At 39.1% G+C, this 13,361-nt stretch overlaps 1 protein-coding gene across 5 annotated transcripts in view; it reads left to right on the top strand.

Annotated features, from left to right (window-relative positions):
• Positions 1–3,659, top strand: part of P4ha2 (prolyl 4-hydroxylase subunit alpha 2) — a 34,156-nt gene extending 30,497 nt beyond the window's left edge. For all 5 annotated transcript variants that reach the window (XM_046467621.2, XM_046467618.2, XM_046467619.2 and 2 more), the window contains 3 exons: positions 924–992; positions 1,323–1,419; positions 3,184–3,659. In XM_046467621.2, coding sequence (XP_046323577.1) covers positions 924–992; positions 1,323–1,419; positions 3,184–3,254 — 237 coding nt within the window. In that variant the 3' untranslated portion in view covers positions 3,255–3,659. The remainder of the gene's footprint in view (positions 1–923; positions 993–1,322; positions 1,420–3,183) is intronic.
• The last annotated feature ends 9,702 nt before the right edge of the window (positions 3,660–13,361 follow it).

The following is a 13,361-nucleotide window of genomic DNA, read 5'->3' as shown; positions in this document are numbered from 1 at the left end:
GTAACAGGTTGGCTGAGACTTAAAGATTGAATGGAAATTAGCTGGTGGAACGTGTTTCTGGCAGAGAAGAGAATGTGTGTAAGCCCAGAAGAGCAAGGGGGCTTGAGATGTTGGAAAAAAGAAGAGGGCCAGTGTGTCTGGAAGGAGAGGCTAATGAGACGGGCAGGCCTTGGGGTTTCCCTGAGTTTGATCCCCAGGACTGGGGGTGTCAGGGGGGTTTCATCTTATTCATTTAGCATGTGTCCATTGAGTGCTCCTCAGTCGGTCTGGTATGTGTCCTGTGGAAATATTTTTTAGTTCCAATTTTTATTAGGCAAAAAAGTAAGAGCCAGATGAGGAAGGAGTGGTGCCTTGGCAGGAGTTGAGGCACCCTCTGTGGGTGTGAAGGCAGTCTTGCTACTCTGGATCTTGTGTGCAGTTTGTTTGGAGGCTCACTGTTGGGGAAAGCAGGACCTCTAGAATCTCAGTGTCCCCCTTCCCCCTAGAGGGCAGCTTTTGTGGGACAGCAAGGGTTAGACTAGAGCAGCAAGCAAGCTAGGAGCCAGAGAAACAGCCCATACATGTCCTCACCCACTAGCGGAAGCTTCAGGGAACTTCTGGTCAGGCAGTTTGCTGGGCCCAAGCTGGGTGGGGATTCAAGGAGGAATGTTCTGATTATAGACTCAAATTGCTCCCATTCAGGGCTTGCCTGGATGTTGGTCTCCTGCTTTTGAACATTGTAGCGTGGAGGCCATGCTGGTGAACCACAGGGAGTAAATAGGTGGAGAAAGAGTCTTGTTTGAAGGGCTGGCCATGAGCAGAGCCTCCCAGCAGTGCCACTCATGCTCACAGGAGGGCGATCTGTATACTTTGTCATGATTCTTGTGACTCACTTGCTCTGAGATGCTTGGGTAGAGGCCAAACTCTATGCCTTGTGTTCCCAGATGAGTGATGTAGAAGCTGGTGGTGCCACTGTCTTCCCTGATCTGGGGGCTGCAATTTGGCCTAAGAAGGTAAGTTCTGATTCTTGTGGGTCAGAGGTTTTAGACCTGACTGTGTCCCCCAGTCCCATTGCCAGGCCTACTTGACCATCACTGTGATGTGCCTTAGCCCCTTCCTCCTTGTACTTTGGACCTGTGGTCCCAGCTTCTAACTGGGAGAAGGAATAGGGAGGGAAGTCAGATAGGTTTGTAAACATCCACCCACCATGAAGGGAGTCCCAGAATCCTACACAGGAAAATTGAAGATGTTTTTGCTCAGGACAGGGGTTCTAGGGTGTTCAGGGTCAGGTCTCTGAGCCCAGTCTCTATAAGAATATGTTCTGATAGGACATCTCTTTCCAGGGCACAGCTGTATTTTGGTACAACCTTCTGAGGAGCGGAGAAGGTGACTACCGAACGAGACATGCAGCCTGCCCCGTGCTCGTGGGCTGCAAGTGGGGTGAGTGGCTTGAGGGTGCTCTTGGCTGTGGTGTTCTCAGCCAGAGCTTTGATGGTGGGGCCTTAGGCTCAACTGGGACACAAATGCTGAGACATAGCCAAGACTGTCTCCCTTCTGAGGTTTTTTTTTTTTTTTTTTTTGCTAAGCGGTAGGGCCATTCAGTCCTGTAGCAGTCCACTTGGTTAAGTACTGAGACAGCTGGTTGAGAACACTCTCAGATGCCCAGAGAGCTACAAGCACTGTAAGTCCAAGGCAGCTCTCCAGAGGAGCAGGCTCTGGCCAGGGCTCTGAGGGAGCAGAGGAGAGAGCTGGAAACAGAGAAGAGAAAACCCTTCCTCCTATCAGGCAGGTGAGGCACAGGCTTCATCTAGCATCATAGGTATGGAGGCTGCTGTCCTTGTCACTTGAGGAAAAGGAGACAAGAGACAAGGCTAGAGGCTGGGACCAAACTCTATAGACACTGAATTTGACCCTTATTCTGGAAACAGCTGTCCAAAGGTGGTCACACGAGTTTGGGGGGTAAATGGTAATAGCTTTAAAAAAAGTAAGAAAAAGAAAATGAGGTAGTTGCTGACTTCAGGAGGAAAACGTTGTACAAGAGAGCTGGGGATGTGGCTCAAGCGGTAGCGCGCTCGCCTGGCATGCGTGCGGCCCGGGTTCGATGCTCAGCACCACATATAAACAAAGATGTTGTGTCCGCCGAAAACTAAAAAATAGATATTAAAAAATTCTCTCTCTCTCTTTCTCACTGTCTCTTTAAAAAAAAAAAAGTTGTACAAGAAAGAAACTTTAACTGTAATCTACTAAATGTCTCAAATGTAGCATTAAAGTGACATACATAATGATGTAAACACTGTATATTTTTAATTAAAATTCATGATTTAACTATATATGCTATTTTTCACTATAAGCCTTATAGACAGTTTGTTCAATTAAGTACATGTGCTGCTTTCTTTTAAGTTAAATTTTATTTAAAAATCTCTATGATGGGCTGGATCTGTAGCTCAGTAGCAGAGCAGAGCGCTTGCCTTGCACATGTAAGGTACTGGGTTCGATCCTCAGCATCACATAAAAATAAACAAATAAAGGCATGCTGTCTACTTACAACTACAAATTAAAAAAAAAAAACTCTATGACTTCAGTGGTACACTAAAATAATTTTTTCTTTGTCATGGGAGAGCTTATGTTTGAGGAACAGAATTTTGGTTTGTGTGCATTTAAGGCAGCATTAGGTGACAATGCTGTTCTAGCTCTGCTGCTCTGGTGCCACAGCACACAGACGTCCACAGGGCATGAGGCATCTGATAGCCAGGTCCTCTGCAGTGTGGACAGGCTTCCTCCTCCCCAACCTCTCAGCTTCTACCTGCTAGTTTCTAGTAACATCAGGCTGTTTGAGGTCTTTGACGCAAGGCAGAGTGATCCCTGCCTTCATGACTTTCTCCTCCTGCTCCCACTTTCTGCACCCAACCTTGGTGTTACATTTAGCTTCATATTCCAGCCCTGAGGTCTCCTCTTCCCTAATTGGTCACATGCTCTTTGACTCTGTTCCCATGACAACCTCCACACATGTATCATGTCACTGGCAGAATTTTGTACAGTTACCTATTTACTCATGTATCTTCCTTAATAGCCCATGAACAACTTGAGGCCCGAGACCACGTCTTACTCAAGTCTGTTTCTCAGAGCACAGTGCAGGGGTCAGATATTAATTTTGGCTACTGAACTGACCAATGGGATTGTAACATACTTGATTTCTGTTCACAGTCTCCAATAAATGGTTCCATGAACGAGGACAGGAGTTCTTGAGGCCTTGTGGAACAACAGAAGTTGACTGATGTCCTTCTCTGCCCTTCTCCTTCTGGCCCCACAGCCCAAGTCATCTTCCAGCTCAGCATGACAGATCCCTTTGTATGTTCCAACTCCTATCAGGCGGGTCTTTGGAAGAGTCAATGTTTGTTTGGTGTGGAGAGTGTACTGGGCTGGGTCCTGCATGACCTCAGTCCCAGCCTCTGCATTCAGCCTGTGCCCTCTCTGGCCCCAAAGATAGCATTGGAGCAGCTGCAGCAGAGCCAGGCTGTCTAGCACCTAGCAAGGTGCCTTTGTACCTCAGATGTTCTAGATGTGAGATGTTTCATTGAACCAAAGTTCTGATACCTTGTTTACATGTTTATTTTTATGGTATTTTTATCAGTTGTGATTTTAACCAAAAAAAATAAAATATCCCTGCCGGAAGCCTTAAAGAGCCTTATTTGGAATATTCTTTTAAGACCTGGGAGCTTTTACCATATTCCCCATTTTGTATGTGTTGCCTTGGTGCAGGCCGAGTCTGAGTGATGAATGTTTCAGCAGCAAAACCATAGCTTTGGGTTCTGTTTCAGTGAATTTTTTTGTCGCTGTGACCAAATGACCTGACAAGAACAATTTTAGAGGATAAAGAGCATTTATTTGGTATTCACAGTGCCTGAATCTATTGCTCTTGGCCTAAGGGGAGGTAGAATATTATGGTGGAAGGATGTGGAGGAGGAAAGCAGATCAGGACATGACAATCAAGAAGCAGAGAGCACTCTGTGCACCAGGAACAAAATATAAACCCCAAAGGTACGCCCCTAATAACCTATCTCCTCCAGCCACATTCTACCTGCCTACAGTTACTGCCTGGTTAGTCCACTTCAGGGGAGTAATGCACTGTTTAAGTTAAGGCTCTCATAACCCAATCATTTCACCTCCAAACCTTCTTGCATTGTCTCCCACATGAGCTTTTAGGGGACACTTCATATCTGAACCATAACAGGTTCTAGACTGGGTTTAACACTTGTGATAACTTAAATGTCCTTTTCTGGCAAGTCAAGGTAAATGATTTCTCCTTGTCTCCCAGATAATGGAGAGAACATGTATATTCAGGATTGTGATGCTGTCCTTATTTGAAATTTCTTATTTTTAAATTTTGAAAAATTTAAGATGTACATAGAGAATTGTTCATGGTGTAGGGATGTATCCTTTAGAATGTGAAGGGGAGCAGAGCACCTGTGTCACCAACCCCCAGCTGGAGACAAGAACTTTTCTACCAGTACCTTTGGTAGCCCCTCCCAGATCCCATCTCTTTTTCTGCATCTGGCACCTTGGTGGTAACATCCTCTAGAGACTTGTGGTAGTTGTTCCTTGCTTATCTTTGTAGTTTTACTGCCTTTGCCTAAATCTCTGAATATGTAGCTGTTTAATTTTCACTGATTTTGAGATTTTTATTAGTGGAATCAGACTATATACTTTTGAGTGTTTGGCTTCTTTTATTTGACATTGTTTTAAGATTCATCTGTATAGTTCATTCAGTTTTGTTGTATATTGTAAGACTATACCGTAGTATAGTCAATTACTATTGATGCATTTGAGTTTGTTTCAGTCTTTGTATACTAGGAATAATGCTGTGATAAACATTTTTATATATGATTTCCATTATGCATAAACACATTTTTTTTTAGAACATACAGCTAGGAGTAGAAATGTGGACTTTTAGTAGGTGTGTCTTCAACTTTACCATAAAATATGTTCCAAAGTGGTTTTACGCATTCTCACCAGAAGTGATTAAAGTTCTTGCTACCCCTCATATTCCAATATCTGGTATTGTCATGACAAATGTGTTTGCATTTTAGCTAGTGTGGTGTGGACTGAATGTTGGCCTCCCCCATTATCCAAATTCCTATGTGGAAAACCTAACCCGAGGTGGGATGATGTTAGGAGGTGCGGCCTTAGGGAAGAAATTACATCTGGAGGATAGAGCCCTCCTGGATGGTGGTCTTATAAATGAGACCCAGAGAGCTCTCTCTCCCCCTTTCTGCCAGACACAGGAAGAAGATGGCTTACTATGAACCACGAGACAGGCTCTCACCAGACAGAAATCAGCCCATATCTCCATCTTGGACTTACCAGCTTTTAGAATTGTGAGACCAGTGTGTGGTACTTTGTTCTACAGTGGCACTGCTTGAGCCAGGACATGTATGCCATCATCTATTTTCACATAATTATTAATAATGAGCACCTTTAACATATTTATCAGTCATTTTAAGTCTTTTTCTTTTTGCCTCATAGAAATTTTTAATGTATTATGTTTATAAGCACTTTGTTCATTATCTTTTCCCAATATCTGTTTTGTGGTTTGTCTTTTTACTCTTTTAGCTCTGTCTTTTGATAAACAGAAACTCTTGATTTTGTGCCAAATTTATCAAGCTTTTCCTTTTTGATTTATGCTTTTTAGGAGGGTTTTTTTTTTTTTTTTTTTGCTTTTTATGTCTTAAGATATTCTTCTGCACCCCAAGATCATGCATATATTTCCTAATTTCTCAAAGTTATAGAGTCCTTGTCTTTTAGTTTCATTTTCATCTGTAGTATGAAGTGTAAGTCTACTTACCATTTTTTTGTTTGCATTTTGTTAGCATAAGATAGGCTTATGCTACAGTAATAAGTAATCCCTAAATCTTGGTTTTTTCTCATTAAAAAAAAAAAAAAAACACAAAAAAGCTCTGGGTCTAGGGCAACTCCTATCTAATCTCCTTCTAGTGGCTTCTAAGGGCAGAACTTAAAAGGAAACCAACTGGAAAATGAATCTGGGAAATGTAGTTTACAGAGTTCCAGCTCCAGTGTAACAAGAGAGAATAGAGCTTGGAGAGAAATAACAGAAAATGACTGGTGCTCAAGACAGGTTTTTTTAAATTTTATTTTGTTTTTTTTTTTCTTCTTGTTTGAGTTTTTTGGGGGGACTTGTTGGATCTGTACAATGATGTCTTTGGTCAACTTTGGAAAATTATTAACCATTGTCTCTTTCAGTGTAGTCTGTGTTCCTTCTGTAACTCTGATTAAATGTAAGTTAGACCATTCATGCTATACTTTTTATGTCTTAACCTGTCTTAAATATCTATGCTGTATTTTATATCTGCTATATTTTCAAATAAGTTTATAGTTCTTATGTAGCTTACAAATTCTCTCTTCTTTGAAATGCATCTAGAACTTTTTCTTTAGGACTCAAAAGATATAATTTCAGTATTTTCTATATTGTACCGTTTCTGTTAAAAAGTCCGCTGCCTTGTCTTATTGCTCTTTTGAAAGTAATTTCTCCTCCATTTCTTCTTTGCTAGCTACTTTTAAGATTTTTTTTCTCTTTATTTTGGTTTTCAGTAGGTCTTCTATATGTACCTAGTGTGGTATTCTTTTGTTATTTACTTGCTTGGCATTTACAGAGCTGCTTGAATTTGTGGGTAGGTGTCTTTGGTGAGTTTTGGAAATTTCTCAGATGTTATATCTTCAAGTATTATTTCTGCCCCATTTCTCCCTCTCTTTATGAGACTCCAAAACCTGGATGTTAAAAACTTTTCAGTATATACATATCCTATTCTCTCTTGTGTCTCACAGCCCTTTTCCTCCTTGCTCTTCAGACTAGATATTTTCTTTTGATCTATATTGCAATTCATTTATCTCTTCTGCTAAACCTATGAAGTTCTTAAATATCCTTTTTTTTTAAGAAGAAGGAAGGTGCTGAGGATTGAACCCAGAGCCTCATAGATTTTTAATGGATTCAATTATCAGGGGAATTTTTCTTTTGTTTTTTTCATATTTTTCCCCAATGAAACTGTTACTTGAAAGTTCTTAAGTTCTTATCTGATAAATCCATGATTTAAATTTCCTGTGGCTCTCCTTCTCTCTCTTTATTTTTTAACATTTGTTCTTTTTAATTGTACATGACAGTAGAGTGTATTTTTATATACATGGAGTATAACTTTACCATTCTTGTGGTTGTACATGATATGGAGTTACACTGGTCACATGTACATAAATGAACAAAGGAAAGTAATGTTGAATTCATTCTACTATCTTTCCTATTCCCATTTCCCTTCCCTTCCCTTCACTCCCCTTTGTCTAATCCAGTGAACTTTTATTCTCAACTCCCTTATTTTGTGTTGGCATCCGCATAACAGAGAGAACATTTGGTCTTTGGTTTGGGGAATTGGCTTATTTCACTTATCATGATAGTCTCCAGTTCCATCCATTTACCAGCAAATTCCATAATTTAATTTTTATTTATGGCTGAGTAATATTTCATTGTGTATATATTCCACATTTTTTTTATCCATTCATCTGTTGAAGGGCACTTAGGTTGATTCCATAGCTTAGTGATTGTGCATTGAGATGCTATAAACATTGATGTGACTGCATCACTGTAGTATGCTGGGTTTAAGTCCTTTGAGTATATGCCGTGAAGTGGGATAGCTGGGTCAAATGATGGTTCCATTCCAAGTTTTCTGAGGAATCTTCATATTGCTGTCCAGAGTGGTTGTACCAATTTGCAGTCCCACCAGCAATGTATGAGTGTACCTTATTCCCCACATTCTCACCAATATTTATTATTACTTGTATTCTTGATACTTGCCATTCTGACTGGAGTGAGATGGAATCTCAGTGTAATTTTAATTTGTATTTCTCTAATTCTGTGGCTCTCTTTCTATTCTGTCCCCCTCCCTGATTTCTGGTAATTTGGTCCACTCTATTGGCATGCATGGTAGTTTTCTGCTGAATGCTGAACTCTGATAAACTGTAGAAATTCTGGATGTTGAACCTCCTCGGCAAAGGGCTCACACTTTCCTCTAATGAGGCAGAGTGGACCTTACTACAATCAGGGCCTGAGCTTACTGAAAGACTTAGGTTGTGGTTTTCATTAAGACTACTATTGCTGTACGTCTCCCCGCTTACAGGATGTGGCCTTCCAGGGGTTTTCCATTTGATAGCCACTGTGCTCACTGGATCTGACCCCAGTGGCAGTTCCTCAGCTCTAATCTTTGTATCCTCAGTATCTAGACTCTGACCTCAAAATTCATTCTCCTTTTCAGAGAATTTGAATTTTTGAATCTGAGCCAGAGATCTTAGATTTCTGCTTAGCATCTTAACCTTTCATTCTGCACAGCTTCGGGTTTCACAGAGTGTCTTAATAAGTAACCAGGCTGAGCATTTGGCTAAATTTTCTACCAGTCCTATTTAATGTTCTGATAAACTAGAGTCTTATTCTTGTCTTTCAATGCCCTTTCATATAGCCAAAATTTCTGTTGGTTTCAATGCCTTTTAGAAGTTGCCCATTGCTCTGGGTCCTCGTTCTTAACCCATTCCTAGAAACACTAAGTGACTTTAGAATAAAAGAAGCTGTAGACTTTTGACACACTAACGCAAAATTCATCCTTCTCCATGATTATGATACTCTTGCCCTTTTTAGCAATCGAGGCCTTCAAAAAGACTTTAAAGAGATTTTTATTCAAATTTCATGATTTTTTTAAATTTTTGCGGGATTTTTTTTTTTTTTGGCATGAAAGCAGCCTACTATAAGATATTCCATCTTGGCAGAAAGTGGAAACATAGCATTTTTTAAAAAGATTATTTTTCATATAAAATAAAATGCAGATACTGAAAACCTTATCTTTAATGTCTTCCTTTGCCACATGGTATGACAAGATGTTCTCTGTTCATTTGAACATTTTTTTTTTTTTTGCACTAAACATATAACCAGCCATTAAGGAATCTGTTATGTGTTGGTGTCTGCTCCCAATTGCCATCATGGTCCTGGGATAGAAAGGGTAGCATCTACCTTACAGACAGGTGCAGCTTCCAGTAGCCCTCATTAACCTTCTTAGATTGGCATTCACTGTTCAATATAGCAGTTGAGATCCGTGTAGCATTTCAGTATGCATTTGGTACTGTATTAGGGATGCTACAGTCTATTATTTCATACAACAGCTCTTCATAATAGGTAATGTAGAAGCTGAAGGTCAGAAGTGTTAGTTAATGTCACCATGGTCACGTAAAGTCTCATGACCAGTAAGTGGAAGGCCTGGAAATCAAACCCTAATTTGGAAGTTTTCCAAAGCCTTTGCTCTAAAATAAATATATTTTCATTCATTCAACAGTTACTAAAGGTCTGATGGGAAAACAAAGATAAATAATACTGTCTTCAGCTTTAAAGTATTAAGAGCAATGGAAGAGAACTCTTAAATAGATACGTGAAAAGCGAGAGACCAGGTAACAAGAGCGCCTAGTGTTCAAGGAGCATGGTGGAGTGGGGCTCTGCTTCACCCAGGAAGTAGGCACTGTGCCAACAGCCCTAGCACTGGGTCTTGAGGTGCAAGTAGCTGCTGCTACTCTCTCTGCTAGCCCAGTTGAAAATAAAGAGTTCACTGTGAAAAATTCTGTCCTACTCTACTGCTTCCCATCCCCAGTCCCATTCCCTAGAGGGACCTGTTCCAACTGTCCTTTTTATTGTGCTGACTATAAATCATAAAGCTTATAAAGTGCCATTTCTTGACTCTTCTACTTTAGAAATTTGAGAATCATTTAATTTGTATTCTCTATCTCCAATTGCACTTCCCCTGGGCTCACGTGATCCTCCCACCCAGGTTTCCCAAGTATCTGGGACTCCAGGTGCACCACGTGGCCTGGCTTCCTTTGTCACTTTCTGATAGTCATGGCCCTCTCCTTTGCCTGGCAACATAAATCTCTGTTTTGTTTGGTAAATCTAAGATGGTATCTCTGACATTCTGGTAAATGAGATGAAGATCTAGACTAGCATTTGACTAAACAACTGGTCATCATGGTTAGCCAAGTTGACAAATAAACTTAACTATCACACACCCTTTTAGCTCTCTGCTTAGCATCCTAGAATCCTTTGGACTTTGAGTAAGCTGATAAGTTGCCTCTAAAAGTTGAAAACCCAAATACTATGCTTCTTAATTCTGTTGAATTTATTATCATTATAATGATGTAGCTAATCATACAAAGGAATTTGTGCCTTATTTGTTGAATAAAATATGTATTAGTTTTCAAGAGCTACCATAACAATGCCACAGACTGGGTGGCTTAAATAACAGAAGTTTGTTTTCTCATGGTTCTGAAGGCTGAAAATCCAAGTTCAAGGTGTCAGCAGGTTCTATTTCTTCTGAGACCTCTTCCCTTGACCTGCAAATGGTTGCCCTTTGGTCTCTGTGTTGTCTGTGTTCTAATCTGCTCTTTTAAGGGCAGCAGTCTTATTGGAGTAAGGGCCAACCATAGGACCTCATTTTACTTTACTTACAACTTTAAGGCCATGTCTCCAAATACAATCACATACTGTGTTAGGACTTCAAAATACAAGTTCTGTTGGAACACATAAAGCTACTAGGAAGTTTATTAGCTCTGAAATACTGTTGAGAATATAATAAGCAAAATAAGTTTCCTTACTCATTTTTTTGCATTATAATTCTTATTACATGTATACAGCACAATTTTTCATATCTGGTTGTATATACAGTATGTTGATACCAATTCGTGTCTTCATACATGTACTTTGGATGATGATGTCTATCACATTCCACCATCATTGCTAATCCCCTGCCTCCTCCCTTTCCCTCCCACCCCTCTGCCCTATCTAAAATTCATCTATTTCTCCCATGCTCCCCCTCCCTACCCCACTATGAGTCAGCCTCCTTATATCAAAGAAAGCATTTGGCATTTGTTTTTTGGGGATTGGTGAACTTCACTTAGCATTATCTTCTCCAGTGTCATCCATTTACCTGCCAATGCCATGATTTTATTCTCTTTTATTGTTGCGTAAAATTCCATTGTGTATATATGCCACATTTTTTTTTATCCATTCATCCACTGAAGGGCATCTAGATTGGCTCCACAGTTTAGCTATTATGAAATTGTACTGCTGTAAACATCGATGTGGCTATGTCCCTGTAATATGCTGTTTTTAAGTCCTTTGGGTATAAACCGAGGAGAGGGGTAGCTGGGTCAAATGGTGGTTCCATTCCCAGACTCCTTATTCTTTATACATGAGACATAACCCAGCATGAACAAACATCAGATTATTAAGAATGTTTACATAAGAGTAATTGTGTAAACAGTTATAGTGAATATCACCATTGTATATCCACAAGATACTACTTTTTAAAATGTAAATAAATAGATCAGTAGAGTGGAAGAGAGGGAACAGGAAGAGGGAAGAGAGGGAGGGTAACAGTAAGTACTGGGGACTTAGTTGGACCAAACTATACTCCATGCATTTATGATTATGTCAAAATGAATCTTAATGTTATATATAGCTATTATGAACCAATAAAAAATAAAATTATACATAAGACAGTAATATCCTAACAATAGAGTTAAGCTCAGTATTATTATTATTATTTTTTTTTTAGAGAGAGGGAGAGAGAGAGACAATTTTTTTTTTAATATTTATTTTTTAGTTATGGGCGGACACAACATCTTTGTTTGTATGTGGTGCTGAGAATCGAACCCGGGCCGCATGCATGCCAGGCGAGCACGCTACCGCTTGAGCCACATCCCCAGCCCTAAGTTCAGTATTATTGACATAAAAAGGGATATAGACTATCTTGTAAAATTGTCACTAAATTGGAAAAAAATGGTAATTGACATGAAATATTTTTAAAGCCATGGATCTGATAAGGGGAAAAATATAGCAGGGATTTATATAAGGATGAAAAAGTCATTATTTATTCCACTAAATAATTATGCCACATAATTTTATAATATTAATATGGAAAAATTCTGTTTCTATGACTTCAAATAGAGCTTCTTTTAGTATTGCACAAAGGATATATAATGGTGAATTCATTAAACAGATGGACTATTATGCTTGTTCTAAAAGCTACTTTAAAAACACAATTGGCAGGGGATGGGGATGTGACTCAATCGGCATGCGCGGGGTGCTGGGTTCGATCCTCAGCACCACATAAAATAAAATAAAGATGTTGTGTCCACCGAAAACTAAAAATAAATATTAAAAAATTCTCTCTCTCTCTCTCTCTCTCTTTAAAACAAAAACAAAAACAAAAACATGTGGCAGGACACTGCGGCGCACACCTATAATCCCAGCAGTTTGTGAGACAGGGGACAGGAGAATTGAGAGTTCAAAGCCAGCCTCAGCAACTCAGTGGAATCCCCTAAATAAAATCAAAATAGGGCTGGGGATGTGGTCGAGTACCCCTGAGTTCAATCCCAGGAACCAAAAAATTAAAATAAAAAATAAAACACGTGAATCCTGACAGGCATCAAGATCAAATATAATCAAGGCACTTCAACAATTAAAGATATTTGTCAAATATTAAAAGATATAATATCAAATGACACATTATAATATCCTGAAATAGAAAGCCTCTTGGTGCAAATAGATTACAAATTTTTATGCAACTTCTCTTTATGGGATGATATTTTGAATCAGATAGAAAAAGTTAATAAAGGTTTATAATTAAAAAATGACTACATACAAAACTGCATGCTTAATAATAAATAGGCTTATCCTTTTGCTAATAGCAAATGAAAGTAACTCTGAAATTGATTAATGTAAAACTTTAGCAAGAAAGATGAATGTACTTGAACAAAAAAGAAAAAATTAGAAATGAACAAATCACCAGATGAGTTTATCAATTATTGTGGTAAAAGTGTTTATCAACTAGAAATTAAAGAGATTATATCTAGAGATGGAGATATGAAAAATCAAATGAAGTGTATTCAGATTTTGAATTATTACCTGGAAAAAAAAGATATTTTTCTCTGACTTTTACTGACTTGCCTTTTAATAGTCCAATGGTTTAAATCCTGTAGAAATTTCATCTGAAAAAGTTTTAGGCAGCATGCAATATTAATAATCTTTAATGTAAAATCAGCATCAGGTTTGGATCCTGTAAAACTGATTCATGAACTTAAAATTGGAAGTGATCTTGAAAATGTGTTTTTAATACTAATCTCAGAGGCATCTTACAAAATAAATTTAAATTGAAGTTAACTAAAAATTATGTAGGGCTGGATGCTGTGGCACATGCCTGTAATCTCAGTGGATCAGGAGACCGAGGCAGGAGGATCATGAGTTCAAAGCTGGCCTCAGCAACTTAGTGAGGCCCAGTTTTATTCCAAAT

Source organism: Marmota monax, unplaced genomic scaffold (genome assembly GCF_021218885.2).
Source record: "Marmota monax isolate L192 unplaced genomic scaffold, Marmota_monax_Labrador192_F-V1.1 WCK01_AAM20220418_F8-fsc00199, whole genome shotgun sequence".
Lineage (NCBI taxonomy): Eukaryota > Metazoa > Chordata > Mammalia > Rodentia > Sciuridae > Marmota > Marmota monax.
This window is presented reverse-complemented; position numbering and strand designations above follow the sequence as displayed.